The 22,340-nt window shown below is 36.1% G+C and overlaps 2 protein-coding genes across 2 annotated transcripts; both read left to right on the top strand.

The window, feature by feature from the left end:
* The first annotated feature begins 12,704 nt into the window (after positions 1 to 12,704).
* Positions 12,705 to 14,253, top strand: LOC136822949 (uncharacterized). The gene is made up of 2 exons (XM_067079252.1): positions 12,705 to 13,678; positions 13,923 to 14,253. Exons 1-2 carry the CDS (start codon positions 12,705 to 12,707, stop codon positions 14,251 to 14,253), a joined length of 1,305 nt encoding a protein of 434 aa, XP_066935353.1.
* A 4,762-nt stretch (positions 14,254 to 19,015) lies between these two features.
* On the top strand, positions 19,016 to 19,384 carry LOC136822936 (uncharacterized). The gene has a single exon (XM_067079243.1). It carries the CDS (start codon positions 19,016 to 19,018, stop codon positions 19,382 to 19,384), a length of 369 nt encoding a protein of 122 aa, XP_066935344.1.
* The last annotated feature ends 2,956 nt before the right edge of the window (positions 19,385 to 22,340 follow it).

Below are 22,340 nucleotides of genomic sequence, written 5' to 3'. Positions count from 1 at the left end.
CTTCTGCCTGATTTTTGTTAATCTCAAATTGAATCTTTATATCGACGTTGTTTATAATCACTGATTGACAGCATGATCGACAGTATCAACAATGTCTAATATTATAAGGCAAGCTCGAAATTTCCTTGCTAAAAAAAGCGCACATACAGAATCTATGTAGAACAAAACAAGCGTTTTTAGCCATTTGTGAAAAAGTCAAAATCGAAATTTTCTCTCGTCGGTGCAAAACCATGTTCGCGCACATCCTCCGATGGAAAGGAAAAGACTTTTTGGGTGAATTCGCGGTGGTACATAATCAGAAAATTATAACAAACTTCGCACACTTTCAGGTGCAGCAGGACCGAGGACCGAGTAGACATCTCATCACAAACAAAGTTAACCGAATCGTCTAGAAAAACTTTACACATCAAATGAAATTCCATACATGCAACATGACATATCAACAGAATAAAAAGTTTGATATATTGCTCAGAAATACCTAATCACTAATAACATTTTTATCTCAGTCTTCTTGACAAGAAATGTTTTGGCCTTTATTCTCCCAAGTAGCTGCTTCCATCAATTTCTATTTTATTTGATGCAATTACAAGATGGTCTTATTATGCGGACTATGAAATCACGTACTCCATTTCTTCCGATTTTCAGGCTCCACATGATTCGTTTTATGAGTTGTGATCTGCTTCCAATCGCTGGCACTTCAAGGTTTGTATTTTCCAGTCTTCATTTTTCCATCAGATGAAAAGTCAAATACCTAAGCCTCTCAGCCATACCCTGTGCTATATACTACACTGCCTCACCTCAAGCTAAGGTGGTCCTTAGCATTAAGTTTAAAGCCCGAAGGGCTAGAGTTCAATCTCTAACTTTTCTCAGGCAAGAAAAAGTGAAGCCTTAAAAAATGCGCTGCATTTTTGACGACAGAGTGAATCTAGCAATTCCTTTGTTTACGATTTTTTTTCGAAATCTAGCGGTAAATTTTAGTTTCAATCTGTCATTTGTGTAAAAACCAGGCGAGCCGCTCAAGGCCGCGCAACTTTGGTAGGATTTGTTGTCTTCAAATCCTACCAAGGAGATTGACTTCTAGCCCTTCGGGCTTATACTTCATTGGTCCTTAAGATTCAAGTAGCCTGCAGTGGTCGAAATAAGCTTTTCCATTGTTGTCGGTTATTTAAGTGTTTAGTGTCATCCGAAGGCCGACAATGGTTCGGGATGAGAAGCAAAAAATTTTGAAAATTTGCCCCTCATAATTGGCTTAAAACTGTCTCACTTTGATGGAGTCTGCTAAATCACGCGCCTCACGCGCCTCGTGCGCCTTGCTTTTTCACGCGACCAAATTTTTCATGCGCCTTTATTTTTTTCATGCACCCTTAACTTTTCACGTGCCTATATTTTTCACGCGCCTTAATTTCTTCACGCGACCTTAAATTTTCACGCGTCTGCACCCGCCTTTATTTTTTTCACGCGCCCTTAAATTTTCACGCGCCTTTATTTTTCACACGCCTTAAGATTGAGTTATATATGGCAAATAGCAGCTGGCACAGATTATCTCCTTAATTTGATATAGGACTTAGTTTTAAAACACATACATATTTATAAATGGCTCTATCAAATATAACATTAATAACAAAGTTGTTCTCGGGAAAATACTCTTCTCATTTACTCCTCAAAACTAGGGGTATATAAGCATTTCTACCCCACGAAGTCCGTGCCCGTGCTAACAGCAGAGATGGTCAAAGGGACATTCTCGTGCAGCCAGCAGAAAATTTCCTAGCTCAAAATGAAAGAACAAAATATAAGACACGTGTATAGTCTAATGTTTTGTCTGCTTACAAAAAACTTTATCAATAAGCTCTGCACCATGTGCATGGACAGGTGGGCAGTGGCGTATATTATTTACTGTTTTTCTCTTTCTTTGTCTATTTCTATTTTTTTTTCTTTTGCTGAATAAAAAGAAATTCGGTGTTCTAGTGAAAAAAACTGTCGGTGACGTTGAAGCTCCGCTGACCAATAGAAAATGTTTGTTTAAACACCAATCTTTCTTTTACACCATTCGCCAAAATTTTTGACAGCCAGAAGTGAAGGAAGTTAGTGCTATGTTAATTTATGAATTGATATTTTTTTGGAGTTTTTTTTTGCAACAGTGCTGAAAATTGAAACAAGAACAACGTCAACAACCGATACAAGTGAAATATGTCATCACCACCAACATATGGGCGCGTAAAAAAAATAAGGGCGGGTGAAAAAATAAGTGCGCATGAAAAATTTGGGCGCGTGAGAAAGCAAGGCACGTGGGCACTAAGGCGCTTGGGCACTGAGGCGCGTGAGCGCGTTCACAATATAGGGCGCGCGATTTAGCAGACTCCACTTTGATGACATCAATTGCTTTTAATAATGAATCGTTTGAACGAATGAAAGATAAAATAGATCATTACATTGCAGAGAAAATGACTTTTTCTTTTAAGATGTTTGGAAGAAGGTAACATTCTGTCTACGAATTATGCCTTGAAAATGTTCAAATTAGTTTGTTACAAATACAAGCTACATGAAAATTCTAGATAGAAAATGACAACTGGACCAACATAAACCAAAATATATAGGTTTAATATAGACAACTCAAATATTGTTCGGTTATTTCTTCAAATCTTAAAATTTTCAGGTCGGTTTTAACCGATAATAGACCGCTATTTCGATCACTGGCCTGACAAAAGGATATGATTTATAATATTTCTTATTATCCAACAGTCAAATTTTGTCAAACAGCGTTTCTAATAAATTCAGATTTTTTTGCTTTGGCAAAAATATTGGGCTCTATAGAACAGTAGGCACTTTTGCGCCAGCAAAAGCCAAATATATGTCAGTATTTTGCGTCGGCAATAGCCGAATGCAGACGCAAATTAAAATTTCTAGTCAAAAATCATGCTGTCATGACATTCTGTAAACTTCAGAGCTACAAAGAAAAACAAAAATATAAAAATCGTAAACATTAACAGAGTGTCAGTTATGTTGTGAGGTTGTGACCACTTTGTAATTAATTTCTTTTTTTTCTCAAGATTTTCAAATCGAGAAACGTGGAGTGAATTGGATTTTCAAATCAAGAAACATAATTGAATTGGATTTTCAAATCGGGAAACATGGATTGAATTGGATTTTCAAATTAAGAAACATGGATTGAATTGGATTTTCAAATCAAGAAAAATGGATTGACTTGGATTTTCAAATCAAGAAAAATGGATTGAATTGGATTTTCAAATCAAGAAACATGGATTGAATTGGATTTTCAAATCAAGACACATGGATTGAATTGGATTTTCAAATCAAGACACATAGATTGAATTGGAATTATCGCGACGATCTTGATTTGACTTTCAGCAAAACTATGAACTGTAAATGTTACGACCTACCTTGACGTGGACTTGTGAATTTTAACCTAACCTTGGTATGTCAGTTTGTTAGATATGACCTTTTCACAGCTATTTTCCTATCATAGGCACGATTTTGTCTAAAAGGGTCATTCCCAAAGTGTGACAAATTGTGGTTTAGAATAATATTTTTCTGAAAGCACTGAAACCACTAGTACAGTAAGTTAAAAGACATTCACAAAAAATTGCTATTGAACGATTTTGATGAAATTTACTTTTTCCCCATCTTTGGCAAAAGTTGGATAATTCAGTTCTCAGTTTTCTGATTTTATGAATACTATATGTCAGCATATCCTTAGGTCATGGATTTGCGAAGGTTTTCGATGATTGTTCATTGTTTTCTCTCGTGTTACATGTTGTGTTTGGGAAATTCCTCTCGAGTTCAAGTGATATTTATTGTTGATTTCTTTTGCAAGAAATCTCATTACGAAATTACGAAATCTATTTAAAAATTAAAACGGTTTGTCCTGTATGGCTCTCCTTGAAGTCAAGTGGTTGCTTCAGCGTTTTCTCTTCCGATCAACCTTCCTCATGACCATAAAATAAACCTTTGGACACATGAGTATTTGTCATTTTCCAGAAATTATACCCTTTCAATCTCCAGAAGTTAGGGTGATTGTCATTTTCTGGAGTAGTAGAATAAAGCCCCTTCCAAACTCAGACGTTAGGGTGACTGTCATTTTACTGAGTTGTAAAATAAAGCCCTTCAAATCTCCAGAAGATAGGGTGATTTGTCAAAACATCACATTCAGAAATGGACTTAAGCTTGCGAGGGTGCTGTGAATTAACCTAACTTTGTTATTGTGGTTTGTTTGTTAGTTATGATGAGCTTTTCTTGGACCTTTCGATTTTTGCGATCTTTTGCACACTTATGTAAAAAGGTGATTCCCAAAATGTGAGTATCTTTTGAATGATCTTTATGTTTTTCGTCTGCGCATTAAGTTTCTCTCTACTAATGGTGCTTACTACAAACAGGTGATGGTGCTCTGTCTTATCTATCTTTATACTAAACGAGTTTATGAAAAATGTGCGTCTATTGCAAGATGGTAGCTGAGCTGTTATTCTCAAATTTTGCCAGGGGGTTGATTCGAGTATGAAAGAAGGATTTTGTGCAGTTTTAAGACGAAAAGCCTTATTGTCTTTCGAAAAAGCAGTTGATGATACGCCGTAGTTTAAATTTTATGTTTAAACTTTTTCATTTATAATTGAGCGCAAAAATTAGCACTACCTTTCGATAAAAACCCGTCCAAAAAAGGATTTGACGTTGGAATCGAAGAAGCCCCTACAATGACTTTTTAACGAAAATGATTTTTTTTTGACGTGATGCCTGAAAATAGCATTAGAAGTCATCGATCGCCCGAGAGCGATTTTAACAGTGTAGATATACAAGTCAAATCTCGTTTTTGAATCGAAAGTAAATGTTTGACTCGCTTACCTTTATAACTCATTAGTTTCCTTACATTTTGTCTGAATAGGAGAGATTTTAAATTTTTTTCAGGCTATATCCCATCCCCTTCCTCAAAGTGTAACTTTTTTCTCTAGGGTCTACGCTTTACTTTTGCTTTGATCATGTGTTATGTACTGACTAATAATGGCAAAAGTTGCAGATCAAATAAAATGTATAACAGCCTTAAAGTAGGCTTTTGTATTCATCACTTTTGTATTGTTTATGACGTCATTCCCCTATCATTTCAATGTTCGTCTCTTTTATCCATGTTCATTATGCCACATTATGCTTAGAGCTGTTAAATTGATTTACTTTAAGCGAGACAATAATTTCACAGCTGTTTTAAAACACATGCGTAAACATTTTGTTTTTTACTACAACGATTTTGATAGTAAAATACGTACTGTCTCGAATTGATATTGCATGGCCTTTAAAACAAAACAACGATAGAGTAGCTTTTAAAGAGGTAAGGTTCACTCGACCATTTTACTCGACTTTAAAATTTCGTCTACTTGCTCTATTCTTGCTCTATTTTATCAGAGACAGGGTAATGAGCCATCAACCTTGCCTTTCTACGACTAAGCGAAAAAATGGACTAAGTGAAAATTCTTTTCTTAGTGAACACTACAGAAGGTTCTTTCTTCGATGATTTTGTCGGAAATAAGCGATCGCCAACAGTGTGTTTGAAACACGCTGACCTAGTTGTAGTGTAAGCAATTCTATGCAATAATTAAATATTAAATTAAAACGTTACAATATATAAATTGCTTAAAATACGAAGAGCTAGGGAATAGAATTCAAAAAATGAATTCACGTCATTAATAATAATTGTCGTCAATTATTCAAAACACCATGCTACAAAATATTTACTAAAAATGGGTTTTTAAAGTCAACGGATAAAAGTTGCAAAACAGGGGTCTCCCGTGTGAGAATTGCAAATAGGTCCTGTAAGTTGCGATATACCTATGGTTGTTTTGAAATCAAAGTATTTATTATTTGTTCTTTTAAGGCGCGTCGACCTGCATCGACACAGGTTAAAATGGAAGTCTTCGTGTGAAAGGTGGATATAAGTCAAGGCGTCAACCTCAAATTCGATTAAATTGAAGTCACTTTTAAATATCCTGGAAACTAATTCTAATTCGCTTTAAAGCTAGAATTAGAGACCATCAACTATACCGTCTTTATTATCCTAAGGGCTTTCGACGCGCAAGCTAAACCGGCGTTTGCGACGACGGAAACAATCTAGTGATGCTCTTCTTCATTTAAAAAAAAGGCTGCGTCTCTTTGCTTTTATTTTTCAATTCATGGCATCTTTTGCGAGTGAATTTGTCTTTTCAATCACTCTCCACTGTTTAGATGTTAACACTGTTAATAACAACAAAGTAAACTTAAAGAATATGATCAATAATTCGCCTTTCAATTGAATCAAATGAAAACATTGTAGCAAATGAAACAAAAATTGAGGTTCTTCTTTCCCTGTCGATTTTACACGAGACAGACTATACTTTTTTACCCCGAGAAAGACTTCCATTTCAACATCACACAACTCCAGGGGATTAAGGCGGGGTCAACATGCTTGCAACGTTACAAATCATTTTCAGAAGCTCATTTTGGGCGCAAACGAAGCGTATGACTAAGTAGATAGGATTCAGTCTATGCAGATGTTTTTTCATTTTAAAATTATTCGTAATTCGCAAAAATCCTCAATTTTGCGCTATTTTGATGACGTCATAAAAATTGAAATCCCAATAACTTTTGATACAATTATCAAAATAATTTCAAATTTTGACCAAAGATGCATATTATTAATCTTTTCAGAATTAAAAAAAGTTTTTAATGAAATTTGATGACATCATCACTTTTAAGGCAAAAAACTAAAATCCTTAAAAAATCCTGACGTCATTAAGATTTTGAAAATTTGCAATGAAATGCATCTTTGGTGAAAGTTTGAAATTATTTTGATGATTCTATCAAAAGTTATTTGAATTTCAATTTTTATGACGTCATCAAATAGCGCAAATTGAGGATTTTTGCGAATTACGCAAAATTTGAAAATGAAAAAACATCTGCCTAGGCTGAATCTTATTCTAATTAGTTATACGCTTGGTTTGAGCCCAAAACGAGCTTCTGAAAATGATTTGTAACGTTGCAAGAATTTTGACCTCCACGAACCCGCCTTATTCCCCTGGAGAACGTCATCGTATTGCCATCCATCTCGCTCATTTTTGATGTAATCAGAGCATTGAAATACTCGTTAGTTGTAATTATGCATCGATGGCAACTGATTAGACCATCTCCAACCGATAAATTTTATAATGATTTCGGCTTCCATTAAAGTGAACATTCCCACAATATAGGTTTCAGGCTCTTCTTCCCCTGTCGATTTTACACGAGACAGACTATACTTTTTTACCCCGAGAAAGACTTCCATTTCAACGTCACACAACGTCATCGTATTGCCATCCATCTCGCTCATTTTTGATGTAATCAGAGCATTGAAATACTCGTTAGTTGTAATTATGCACCGATGGCAACTGATGATAAATAACATACAAAGTAAAAATACACATGATAAAAGCTTAATCAAAAAGCTTCTAACAAGATTTAGCATTAAAGCATGTAAACTTCTGAAATGAAAAAAAGCAAAAGTGCTTATAATAGCACAATAGAAAATAAAATTCAAATCAACAAATTCTAACAACTATAACTTTAAGGAAACAAACTTTCTAACTAAATATATTTTGCAAAATGATGGCAGATTTTGAAGTCGAGTCAAGCGTGAGCTGGGGATGAATTCAATTACATGAATGAGCTATCACAAATGATTTCGCTAGATTTAATTTCGAGACATTGGTTTGATTTAAGTAGTAGACTGAAGTCACATAACCAGAATAATAGAATGAAAATAAACAGGGTCATGAAAATCACACAATTAAATAATAGAAAAAAATAAACAGGGCCAAGCTTAAGGTTGTCTTGTTTTACAATTGAACAAAAATGGTAAAAATCTTTTCTCCACATATCCATTGACGCGTAAATCCGTAAATTTTAGAATAATTACGCAATAAACACGGTATTGAAAAAACTTCAATGAGAAAATCACATAGAATACGGTAGCTCAAACAAAAAAGTTTAAAAACGCACCCCGTTTAAGTTCCACCGTGGTGACACACTGATACAGGGGTGTCAAAAACCTTACACCGTCACCAAGAAGATCAGAGATAATGACAAAAAATAGGTTTGACAAGAAATTGTGAGCTTTAGAGTTAAGGTTGATGGGAAATTTGGATTTGGGTGTCATCCTCAAAATTAAGTGTCAAAGGAAATTTGGAAAGATCTTTCCCCAAAAATATTTTTGAACTCAAAAAATGTAAAATAACTACCTTCAAAATGTTTAATAATATCAAAAAGGCGCTAATAATTAAGGGGGGGGGCAAAATCCACACTTTGGCCACGACAAGTTGTTTTAGGACATTTTTAGGGTGCTGATTCCGGAAATCATACTCATTTTTGGCTGAAAATCAATATTCAGATTTATTTTATGATTTAGCTTTCCTTGCTAACATTCATTATAGTTTGATGCTCAACTGTGTCAATACAAACCAAGTTTTTCCTAAGATCCCACAGTGTAAACTATATAATTCAGATTGGTTTGATCTTTGAAGGCGCAATGACAATATCCAATACAAAGCCAAATTTAAAAAATATTTGACTATTTCTGCCATTTTAGTACTTTGGCCAACTTGGAAACACAGAAATGCCTATTTCGGGGCATTCTGGCCAACTTGTTGCATAGTGTTAGCAGGCTGAATATTGAATTTCAGCCAAAATGAGTATGATTTTCGGAATCAGCACCCAAAAAATGTCCAAAAACAACTTATCCAGGTGGAAAATCGAAAAAAGGTCGATTATGTCCCCATCCTATAATAATGCGTAACAAATAAGTTGTTGGCAGTAAAAAGCACAAAATCGTGAAATCTTAAAATATCTTAAAAAACAACCGTGAAACTTAATACCCGCCAAAGGTTATCCCATCATAGTACCGTTTTTAAAGCAGTATATTTAAAAAAAAATGACATTAACTTTTCTTCTTCTTGTTCTTCGTCTATTTAAGTTTCTTTAAATTCTTTTTGTAATTACGAACAAAATCTTTAACTTTAGACCATGTTCTTCGTTGTAATATCGGGTTGTCCTGGATTAATAGATTACACAGGTGTTTGCCGGGAAACCTTCTGTCTATTTCCTCTTTTGACCATTTAAGTTTTTGACCTGAAAACAATTAATAAAAGTTAATAAAACAATTGTAGGTGAACGCGATTTTCTCGCCCTTATTAATTTATACCCATGACAAAGCCTTCTGTATAGTAAAAAGGGTAATAGGACTCACTAAGATTAACTCATCAACATGATCAAAACTTGAAAAGGATTCTGATTACTACGCAAGAGGATTACCAAGGGTTGCGGTACTGGATTCAAGTTTTTCATCAAGATTTGTGGTGAATATTATATGAAATAAGTTTCTGAGCGGTTAGATTGGCCGATGTAAAGAATTTGCGCCAAAGCATGTCATATCGAGCTTAATGTAAACATGAGGACTTTTTCTGCTTTTGTTTTCAGGAAAAGTAGAACGCGTTGTTAAAAGAATCGGTTGAACAATGTTGTCATATCATCGCATTTCCGCATCCCTGCATAACCCGTCTAACCTATTCTACATGAAAATTAAACAGGATCCCTAAAGGGATGCGGTAAATGTGATGATATAATATATGATGACCCCTACAGGGGTCACAAAACTCTACATCTGCGCCAAATCGAGGTATCGTTTTTTTCCAAAAATGCCAAAAGATATACAGTGCCTGACCCCTAGAACGGAGGTCGTCAATAAGACGAGGATTGATATAGCCGACTAGTAATAATTAGATAATTTAGCGCAATTTTCTTTGTGAGCTTCTTGTTCACCTTTAAAAAAGAATAATACAACAGCTTCTTCGAAGTTATTTTTTGCGAGGTTTTCGACTAAATGATGTAAGAGATGTTTGTTCTTTATAACAGAGATATATGAAAATACATGTGTTTATTTTATAAGCATACTGAAACCTGGATTTGGTGAAAAATAAGCATATCATAAGCATATTAGTGAACTTGGGTCATTGTTCATAGGTTGTGTACTTGGGAAGATTCATTTTTCTTTTCCATTTTAAATGAACCTTGGAAAAATTCAGTGAATGAAGAGTTTGCTATTTTTGCACTCAATTTGGTGACAGAAAAATCTACAGAAAAAATTAATCTCATTTTTCGGAAAAATAAGCATATCACAAGCATAACTGAGCCTCTTTTCCAAAAATAATATGGCTGGTCATCTCTCTAAATTACGAATTTGACATTATGAAAACAACAGAAAACATACCTTTGACAGTCTTTTGAGAAGATCCAGGTAGAGAATTGAATGATGTAGAATTGGATGATGATTTTACTGATGTAGAATTAGATGATGATTTTACTTCGGCTTCGGCCTTGTCACCTAATGATTAGATATATTCATCATTTCTAAGCATAAATTGAACGAGGCTTGATTTGGGCTATAAAACAATTCAACAAACTCCAATGAATCTTGTTTTTAATAAAACGTGTAAGCGATTATCTATTTTATAAGAGCCCCCAGCGGGGTCACCAATCACTTGATCACGCCAAATTTCACTCGATCTGAAAACGACCGTATGTGCAGTCAAAATTAAGGCCTTTAAAAATCGACCCTTACAGTGCAGGAAAATAATGGCTAAAAATCGACCCTTATGGTGCAATTTTTCGAAATTTTCCCAAATTGACCCAAGAATATCGTATTTTCCCAAATTTTAGACCCTTACAGTGCATCTCCTCTCTCGTTGATCCTTACAGTGCACTTTCAGAAGCCTGAAAAAAATGGGTACGCGGTAGGTCACTTACCTCGAGTGCCCCCCCCCCCCGGGAAATTTCCTCTATGGAAATTACTCTAAATAGTGTAATCAAAATCTGTTATATTTCCAAATATCATTGGCAGTGACAAGATAATTTTTGAAAGTTATACAGTAAAATTGTTCTTATGTACCGCTGCTCTGAACCGATCGGATGAGGTAAAAAATTGGGGGTTCGGAATTTGTAGGAGGCGCAACCATGGTTTGCGCCAATGGAAATTTTTTTTACATCTCGAGGCCTCTTATATGGCTAAAATCGTTCTCTTTATTTAGATTTTTTACAAATTCACCTTTAAGATGTAATGGGTGGTCTCCTATGGGCCTATGGGATTCCTAATCCCCCCTCGGATGTAATGGGTAATAAAATCATAGAATTATAATCAGATAGAATGAATTCACAGTGATGAAAAGAATATTTGAAATAATGTCAGAAATTACGTAAGTTGACCGAACCTGAAAAACCTGTGTATGGAAAGAAATTGTATGTCGTCAAGTTAAGCTCAGTACTGTAAGAAAGTTGCTATAATAGACTATTGTGTGTAAAAATTATCATAGAAAAATACCTTGTTGTACGATATCCTCATCCTAACTCTCATCGTCCACGTCCTCTAAGGGGATGACAGGTGGTAACTCTATGAATAGAAATCAAGAACAATGGTTGAAGATTGTTAATTTCAAGTATGAACAGGGCTTACATCAAGTATTAAATGTTTAAACTCGACCAATGAAAACGTCGCTGGCATTTTTTATCATTTTGATTTATGAATTATTGAATTATTTTAACACCATACAGGCAAAAATCACCATAGCGAAGTTTCGATATGGTGAAATTAGGATTGAAAGTTCTTGAACAGGTAGAACTTGAAAACACAAGTTTGAACGTGATACATCATCATGAATAGGAAAGTTGCTTGAAGCCATGAAAATGCAAACGACTGGAGATCCATCTTTTATTGTGTCTTTGAAAGCGAGCTTCGTTGCCGCCTGTTTTTCAAATTTGATATTTAAAATCCGACAAAACTACGTCACAATTTCAATTTCTTTGATTTTGCATTTAAAAACTTTGATCCAGCTTGAAAATTACTTGTATTTCACAAAAAAAGGTTCTCAAACTATCTCATAAGTTTGCAAGAAATTTTATCAACATTTTACGATGCTGAACTGTAGGATTTCAACTGTGTGTATACTTTTGAATCTCTTTTATCACACGAATGATTTTTTTGTAGCTTTGAAAAAAAGGGCATGTTAAGGTTGAAAGGTAATGTTATAAGAATATAATAATATGAAACCGACACTCTAAAATTATTCGAAATATTAGTTGGAGTTTTAATAAACTGACAAGGATTTTGCCTCTCATGATGTAAATAAAAGAGTTGAAAAGAGTTGAGCCACTGAGGTTTTTGTCGAAGTGTTGTCGTCATTAATAAGTATTCCGCGGAGGTATATCATTAAAATCAATTGTTTCATTTTATGATTTTAACGTGGCGGTAACGAAGCTAGCATGGCTTTCTACAAAAACACAAGGAGATGGATCTCTAGTCGTTTATATCTTCATGTTGAAACCCAATGTATTCGAAATGTTACGGTGATGAAAATACTATTGGTTTTAAAACTCTCAACTAGAGATTTTCATACCTTCAATGGTTATTTCGGAGAGTTTCTTCCACATGAATTTTGATGCATTTCCCTCATCAATCGCTAACAATATTCTGGACACTTTGGAAAGCTCGACTGTCGAATCCCGCAATCGATGATATTCCTTATGCACAGACAAATCATGTCCCAAATGATTAGCCAACCACCCCAAGTCATTCTCGGACGAATTTCCATTTTCCTACATACAGGTATGTTACTTTTTTTTAATTATTAAGTTATGTTTTTTTGCTTTCAATGGGAGATCATGATTATGCAAGGGCTCAGCACCAGTTCGGCCCAATTGCTGATCATCATGATAGCCAAGAACAAGAAGTAAGGAATGTATTCAGGAGAGTTGCAGATGATGCTAATATAGCTGATGCACGCCGAAGAATAGGTGATCACGCAATCAATGCTGTAGGAATCATTGCTAATCAACAACAACAACAACAGCTTCCTGCTCCTCCAGTATATAATGATCGTATTTTATTGATTGATGGAGTTTTGGCAGTGCTGCCTGATGTTGCGAATGATGATGATAATGTAGTTATACCACCTGCAGGTGCAGATGCTGGACTTGAAAACATAAGGAGACAGAATAATGCCGATCGTCAAAGAGTCTATCAAATGGATGAGTTACAAGAGCAAGGAGTCAGAAGAAGGAGACGTGCTAATTTGAACCACCAAAATCTGAATCAACCATTGCTCAATGCTGCACGTGCTCATATTTGGCAAGTTGTTGGCTTACCTTCAAGACATTACATTGGGGAATTTAATGTTCAATGTCCACACTGTAATGCAACCAAGTTCCCTGATGAATCATTCAATTGTTGTGTCCAGGGAGCGGTACGACTGCCCCCAGCCATGCCATTTCCTGATGATTTACGTGAGCTCTTTACATCTAATTCTGCAGAAGCAAAGAATTTCAGGAAGCTGATTCGTGTTTACAACAATTTGTTTAGTTTTGTTTCCATGTCTGCCAATATCGTTGACCCACCTGGACGGGGACCTCCCTGTTTCAGAATTTGTAGACAGATATGTCATAGATATGGTGCATTATTTCCTGATGACAATGCCCAAGCGTCATTCAGTCAAATTTATCTCATTGAGGCAGCACAAGCATTGAACAACAGCATGGTAAATCCTTCTGCTGCCGATTGTAATCGCAATACTATGGCTACCATACAAACTGTTTTACACCAAGTTTCCCCTTGGGTAAGACAATATATGTACAGGGTGTCCCTAATTAAAGTATCGAGTTTGAACATGCGATTGAGTAGAAAAGTTTGTGTGTGTTATCGCTAAAATATAAGAACGTTCTCCATCACACAGACTTATTACAAAAGGTAGTTACAACGTATAAATTAATCGTAATGACAAAGATAAAAGAGGGAGAGCTTAAAATACAATTTTGTGAACACGCACATAAAACTTTCTACTCAATCGCATGTTCAAACTCGATACTTTAATTAGGGACACCCTGTATATGAAAGAAGTTGAAGAAAGAGAACAGATCCGTGCTGCTGAGGAGAATCGTCCGACATCTGAAGTGAGGATGATCATGCGTTTTGGTAATGATAGCAGGCGTGTGAATGCACCAGTCAACGATGAAGTTGCTGCTGTTTTTGTTGGCGATGATGGTGCTCCCCCAACCACCAGAGATGTTGTTGTTTATCCCAGGGACCAACCATTGAGAAAAATTGATTATACCTCACAACTCAATGATCCATTAACCTATCCGTTGTTGTTCCCTCACGGTGATCTAGGATGGAATACCCAGATGGCATACAATCTTGATAATTAAATACTAAATCGTCCTCGAAGAGACAGGGTAAGCATGAAAGAGTTCTATCAACATCGTATTGCTGTACGCCCTGAGTTTTCAGCACTTCATCATGCTGGTAACTTCTTCCAGCAATACCTGGTTGGTAGCTATACAAAAATCGAAGGTGATCGATTACACTGGTATAGAACCAACCAGGCTACAATCAGGGCTGATCGCTACAGGGGTTTGCATGATTATCTGAATGATCAAGCAGAAGCACGCCAGGCCAGAGTTGGTAGGGTCACTATTCTACCATCAACCTTTGCAGGAAGTCCCCGTAACATGCATCAACTCTATCTAGATGCTATGGCAGTGGTTGCTGTATTTGGTAAGCCTGATTTGTTTATTACAATGACATGTAACCCAAAATGGAGAGAGATTACGTAAAACCTTTTACCAGGCCAAACCGCAAGTGATCGTCCTGATCGTCCGTGTTTTTAGTGCAAAGTTGAAGGCACTTAAAAACGACATTCTGACTAAAGGTATCTTTGGTAAAGGTAAAGTTTCTGTTCATGTAATTGAATTTCAAAAGCGTGGCCTACCTCACGCTCATATGTTGATTACTCTTGAGGATGGTGACAAAATACGTTCCCCTGAAGACATTGACAGTTTGATCTGTGCCGAGATCCCAGATATCAATGAGGATCCCGGATTGTATAAACCATCAAAGCAACGATGATTCATGGTCCATGTGGTGCCATCAATCCCAACTCGCCATGTATGGGAGACGGTCATTGTAGTAAAGAGTATACTAAGGAATTCAGCGATGAAACCATTATGGCAAATAACGGTTATCCAATTTACAAGCGGCGAGAAGATGGTCGTACTGTCACTGTTCGCAATATGGAGTTGGATAACAGGTGGGTTGTCCCATATAATCCCTGGGCTTCCAAGAAGTACAATGTCACATCAATGTTGAAGCATGTACCTCTATTAAAGCTATCCAGTATTTATTTAAGTACATATACAAGGGTCATGATCAAGCACGCATTGAAATAGTGGAAGAAATTGAACACGATGAAATAAAGCAGTTTATTGATGCCCGCTATGTTTCAGCCCCTGAGGCAGCATGGCGTATTTTTGGTTACAACCTCCATGATTCCACCCATACTGTCATCCGGCTTGATTTGCATCTCCCGAATGAGCAAATGGTATATTTTAGAGAAGGTGATGAGGCAAATGCTTTGGAGAGAGCAGACCGCAAAAACACTAAGCTTACTGCATGGTTTGAACTGAATCGAACAGATCCAGGTGCACACGATAAACTTTACACAGACATTCCATACCATTATGTCTTTGACGATCGAACAAAGAAATGGAAGATACGTCGAAGAAATGTAAAGTTAGTAAGTCGCATGTATAATGCTTCGGTAAGAGAGGGTGAGCGATTTTATTTAAGAGTTTTACTGCTTCATGTGGCTGGAGCAACATCATTTGAGGAACTTAGAACGTTCGATGGTGTTCTTCATCCATCCTTTAGAGAGGCATGTATTGCACGTGGGCTTTTGCAAGATGATAACCTTTGGATCACAACTATGGAGAATGTAGCACAGTATTCCTTCACAGTCTTCTGGAGGCAAGACCGTTCTCTAACTTCGGATAGGCCCCGCTGGCAAGAACGGTCTCTCCTTCACATGGCATTAGCAGAATTTTTCGTGCTTTTCAGTGCCCTTTGTTGGTAAAAAAATTTTATTCTTATTTTGTTGTCTAAGAAAAACGAAAACGATGTATATTTATTATTTTTTTTTTCAAAAACCTTTATTATATATAATACAATAAATTGAAGTTGAGATACTCAAATTGTTTGATACTCAAAGTTTCACGCAACTTTTCGTCACGATCTTCAGTCAAAAATTCTATACAAAAATTCGTTTCAAGTTTACAAAAATATACTGTACACTGTAAAGTCTTCGTCAAAGTAATTGACGTCATTTCAGTCTTTGGTGTCGTGGAGTTTGAGGGTGAACTTATTCACATGCCGACATTTCGAGATCAGTTCATTCCTTGAATTTAACAGTTTCTCGGGTTGGTCGAATGTGGCAATTTCTAATTTTTCGCTAAGGCAGAGTGAACATTTCAGCGAAGCACGATTGAACGGTGGACATTTACGGACTGTCTTCCAAGTAATCTTTGGGGCACGATTCTTTCGTTTCAACCTCCAAATCTCCTTGGAAAGTTCAGTTTCTTTTTCGTACTTTTCGTTGGCGAAGGATGACTTGTGGTTGGCGTATCGTTTCTTGAACTTAGGTTCGGCTAACCCAATGTAGAACTTTTCACCGTAATCTGGTTCGTCATCGCAGGTGACCGTTGCTTGATAAACTGAACGCTCCACCAAACATGAGCCGTTAAGGGGGCAAGATGCTTTCACCCTGCAGTTGCACTGTGGTGGGATCTCGTTACCGTTAGTGTCGCGTTTCAAGATACTTTTGTTGTGGCTCTGGATGATGCTTTTGATGTTTTTGGTGCAGCTATAGCTTACTTTAACGGTATTGCGATTGAAGATTTTGTTGAATTTATGGTGTTTCGGGAAGTGTTTGTCAATAAGCTGCAAAAATCTTCTGGCAATTTTCGTCTCGACGTTCTTGTTATATGGCGGGTTGAACCATGTGATGTGGCGTTTGCGATTTTTTGGCTGTGTGTTCTTCTTTGGATTGGTTGGCTTATACGAAAGTTCGACGTTGTAGCCGCTTTCTTTCAACGCTTTCTCGTACGGTTTTTTGGCTTCGGTGAAGATATGTTCGTTGGATGAGTGATTTGACAGTCGTTGTTCGATCGTTTTGGGTATTTGCCTGATCACGTTTGGAGGGTGGTTTGATTGAGTATTTATATATTGAAGTTTGTTGTCTGGTTTCAGGTAAGGCTTGAATGAACCATCTTCAAGGTTAAGAGTAATATCTAAATAATTGACGATTGTGTTATTGCACTCAATAACGATTTCTAAACCATCCCCGTACTCTCGGAATTTCGACTGCAAGTCCTTTTTGACTCGTTCCAACTTGCTCCCCGTCTTGCATTTTAAAACTGAAAGTCCGTCATCACGATAAAGACCAAAGTTCTTTATGTCGTACGTTTCGCTTAACTTATGCTGAAGGTAAATGCCGACGAGCTCGCACACTTCCGCACCGTCGAACGCGCCCATTGTGACATCGAACAGACTACCTTTCTTTTTCATCCATGCGGAACCGTCGCTAAAGCATAAAGATTTTCGAGCATGCTGAATTATTTTTACGTCTTCAGTTGAGATGCGTGTGATTGGTTTAGCGAATTTGATAGCGTCGGATAGTAGCTTTTTAGTTATTGAGGGATAGAAGTTCTTGATGTCAAAAACTACGAACCTGTGCTGCTTTTTGTTCGGTATGGCTTTGAACCATTCGATAACTTCACTGGTGTTCTTCCATTGGTTGATTTCCAGGTGGGCTTTGAGATCGTTGTTCACTCTGTCAAGGATCGATTTTGCGATACGGCCGATCTCGTTTTTGGCAGGATTCAGTAAACGCACCTTTGGATTGTTTTGGAAGTTCTCCTTATGGTCTTTTAGGGTTATGAAAGCCTCATCTTCGCCGTTTGTCAGCATTCTGCCGAAGACTTTCATGTCTTTAACGATTGATTTTCCGGCTGAATTGATTTTATGATGGATGTTTTTGTTGACCTTTTTGTATGTCGATGTGACGGCGTTTGTCAACAGCTTGTCGTGTTCTTCTTTGGAAAGCTTATAGAGATTTGTCGTTTTATCAGCAAACGTTAGCGTTGTTTTCGTGTTTTTGATCGTTTTGATGTCGTTTCTCAGAGTTTTTTGAAACTTGTTCTGGTTTCCCCTGAATATATGTGAAGAAATTTATATACCGTAGCTTTATGGTGATAAAAGAGATGTTAATAAAAAAAAAGTATGGTACTGCCAGTAAAATCCGAAAGGTTTTCTGTATGATTTTGATCCATGGAGAGGTCAATAATCCTCCAGAAATCTGGGAACGCTTTCACCTCGACATGATGCACGACTTCTTGAGAAATCATCAAGAAGCTATCGCTCCAAATATCGTACTTCAACGCATTGAAAGGCATCTTCAGTAATTCGGTAAGCATCTTGCTGACTTTGGGTTGCCAATGTTAGAAGAAGCATTGCCTGAAGATGATTATCTTAATCTCGACGAAATGAGACAACAAGCAAATTTGTTACGACCTCAACTGAATGCTGATCAACAAACAGTCTGCCAAGCAGTTATCAATGCTGTGGTAAACAATGATAGTGCACATCCAAATGTATTCTTTTTGGATGGCCCAGGAGGTACTGGAAAAACTTTCACTTACAACTTTCTCATTCGGGAATTGTTGGGGATGAACAAGAAGATTGCTTTGTGTGTCTGGACTGGCATAGCTGCAATCCTACTAGATAAAGGTAAGACCATGCATTCCCTTTTCAAACTACCAGTCCCCATTCTGGATAATTCTACCTGTAATGTAACTGCAAATAGTGCACCATACGCGTTATCTGCGTAGACGTGATTTGTTTGTTATTGACGAGGCCAGTATGACACCAAAATTTGCATTTGAAGCTATCGATCTCATGCTCCGCGATATATGCAATAGTAATGTTCCTTTTGCCGGCAAAGTAATTCTTCTAGGTGGAGACTTTCGTCAAACACTTCCAATTGTTAGACGTGGGGGTGCTGCTCAAATTGTTGAGTCTTGCCTAAAACGTTCCCGCCTTTGGCATCATGTGCAAATCCACTACTTGTGCAGAAATATGAGGGCTGCTGAGGGTGAACAAGAATTTGCTAATTTTTTGTTGCGTCTTGGGGGAGCTCAGTTACCTATAAATCTAGATGACCCATATCAAGGCTGCGTCGAGGTACCAAATCACTGTGTCGTTCCTTCACAGGCTGATTTGATCAACAGTATTTTTGGGAATTTGGATGTTGATTTTTCTAAACGAGCAATTCTCACACCCACTAATCTTGACTCTTTTCAAATAAATGATGGTGTTTTACAAAGATTACCAGGGGAAACAACAACTTACTTCAGTTTTGACTCAGTCATCTCAGATGACCAAGATGAAATTGATCGTTATCCTCAAGAGTTTTTACCCAGCTTGACTCCATCAGGCATGCCTTGACATCGCCTGAATGTAAAGGTAGGTGCCATAGTAATGCTTTTAAGAAACCTTTCCATGCAGGAAGGTTTGTGTAATGGTACCCGAATGATTGTTAGAAATTTACACCAAAATATTATTGAATGTGAGATCATTTCTGGTGCACATCAGTGAGATCGCCACTTTATTCCTAGGGTGGCTCTCGACCCAAATGATACTGGCTTGCCCTTTTCATTCAAGAGGACTCAATTTCCTTTGAGACTTTCTTATGCCGTGACCGTAAACAAAAGTCAAGGCCAAACATATGATAAAGTAGGTATACTTCTTGAAAAGCCTTGCTTTAGTCATGGCTTAGTCAACTTTATGTGGCTTTTTCCCGGGCAAGATCTTTTGAGAGTGTCAAGATATATATCAAAGACACTAATCATCAGGGAAAAGTTGGTCAGACTTCTTTCACAAAGAATATTGTTTACCGACAGATTTTATAGTTGTTTAATGGTTCATTTGTTCATTATTAAGAATTGACTTTGATGAAAGGGTCACACAACTGAACATTTCATATTATTCAAAAGTTAACCAAGACAGTTTATAAAGTGAAAATTAGACATCCTTGAAAATTTTAAAATTTAAATTATAATTGTTTTTGGCCCTTTCATTGAAGTCCAATTAGTTTGATTGACTGTTTACTGAAATTTGATTGTTATCTATTGTGTTAAATTCAAATCAAAGCTGCTTACTGACCTGCTGCACAAATTTAATTTCATGTTCATTTGACAAAAATTTATTTTGACACGTTTGTTCATTTACAATTTACATGCAACTCTAAATAATACAAAATTTCCTTTTCTATATTTCCATTTTGAATATTTAACTCATGATGTTGACTAGAATGGTTGACAAAAGGTATTGAATAGAACACATCCCAAATCAATTACGTTGCTTATTTATTTCGATTTTTAAATTTTTACAAAAAGCTACATGATCTATTATAATGTATATTTCCTTAACCCATAACAATGTGGAACTTGCAGATGTGTATGTGTATGCTATTGTTAAATATAAATTAAATCCTCATTAAAACACAATTGATATGAAAGTTGCAAATCAAAAATAAAGATGCAATATCAATTTGAATAATAAAAATATTAATGTTTCTTTATCCTAATGACTCCTACTTTTTTTGAATCATGACATTAAATGTGTACAGAAAGTCATATACTGCATTGTTTTATTATTTTGTGCTGAGTTTGCACTATGAATGTTGATAATGTTTTCTTACTGTTGTAGTGTTATAGCTACAAATCTTTGAAGCATGCTGATAGTGTTTGTTTCACAGATGATTTTACTAAATTTTGAAGTTTTTTTAAAGAGTTTGCACTATGAATGTTGATAATATTTTCATACTGTTGTAGTGTTATAGCTACAAATCTTTGAAACATGCTGATAGTGTTTGTTTCACAGATGATGTCATACTCTCATATTCAGGCTTTTTCGTTAATTTTGAACAAGTTTTCTGTTATTTGCTTTTGTGGATTATTCGTTGATAATCAATTTTTAATGCAGTTTAAGCAGCTTTGTACCCTAATATTGAATCCGTTGTTTGCGTGTTTTGTTAGGGTGGGGTACAAATGGCTTACCTTCACGAGGTGTACCCTGTTACACATTTTCGAAGCCTACGTAAATAGGCATCGACTATGTCAACTGAAAGCCATTACCCTACAGTGTGCCAACGAAATATCGAAATTAGGCTTTGTCTTGAAAGCTTCTTTTAAATTAACTTTGTACAAGTCTCATCAAATTCCCAAATACATATCATATTTCTGTGGCACACTGATTTAAACTACTAAATGTATCTGAGAGAATGATATAGAGATGAAGGCCCAACATAATTTAAAGGTCAAACAAGACTTTGGGGTCACCATCTCTAAATTAAAATTAAAACTAGCAAAGGTGGAACGATTGTTGGAGAAAGAAAGAAAAGTCAACGTAACGAAAGAGCAGGAGATAGAATTTTTAAAAGAAGAAAACGATAAGTTGAAAGAAGAAAATGATAAGTTGAAGAAAGAATTGAAGGGGAAAGATGAGAAACGTTTAAAAAAGTCAAGCAGGAAGGAAGAGCTGAGGGAGAAAGCATTATTGTCACGTAAAGATTATGTCACATATAGGAAGATTTATGGTGGTCCATCGACCCAGAAGTCGTACGATTTTTGGAAGGCTAATAATGGGGAAAATACGAATTCATTTATAAAATCCTGGGCAAAAAAACAGAAAATGAGAAAAAATGAGAAAATGAGAAAAAAAAAACAGAAAAATAATCAAATCGTTCCAGCTAATAGAACAACTAATAATGTTTGCGTCAGGATTTGATGATATAGTAATTCCTCCTTAGTTTTGTTCACAACCTTTTCTCATACATTTACACCAACCTTTTCAAAATCATTTCACTTTTCCTTTAATACTCTCCGTTATAATTACAAGCGCTGTGTTTTAAATACTCAAGAAAGAGTATATATCTTTGCCATAAATGAATGAGATAATCGTTAAAGTCAATTGATTCACAGATCAACGTCCTTTTTTTGCCTCTACAACAAATAGAACTTACACTCAATAAGCAATTTAAACATTTTACCAGTGAGTGCGTCGAAACATCTTCATATTAGACTCAGTAATCACACTTTGATCTTAAGCAGTTTAGTCACATTCTTCTGGTATTATTAAACATTTTACCTCAAATCTCCAGCTAATCCAACCAGTTTATTGTAACATCAATTGTCCAGTTTATTTCTAAGGATAGTTTTTTATAGTTCCCTGTGCATGGTTCACACAGGATTCTACATACACGCTTTTTTTATAAGAATAGTGTACTTTTGATGAGGGTCAAACATTTTTAGGAAATTGCCAAAATTGAGACTGAAACATTCTTAACGTATTCTTACTTTTTCATACTTGACTTTAAGACAAACGTGAGAAATGATCAATT

Source organism: Clytia hemisphaerica, unplaced genomic scaffold (assembly GCF_902728285.1).
Source record: "Clytia hemisphaerica strain Z4C2 unplaced genomic scaffold, Clytia hemisphaerica genome assembly, whole genome shotgun sequence".
In the NCBI taxonomy this organism is placed as follows: domain Eukaryota; kingdom Metazoa; phylum Cnidaria; class Hydrozoa; order Leptothecata; family Clytiidae; genus Clytia; species Clytia hemisphaerica.
Note: the sequence above shows the minus strand (reverse complement) of the source record. Positions and strands in the feature narration are given on the sequence as shown.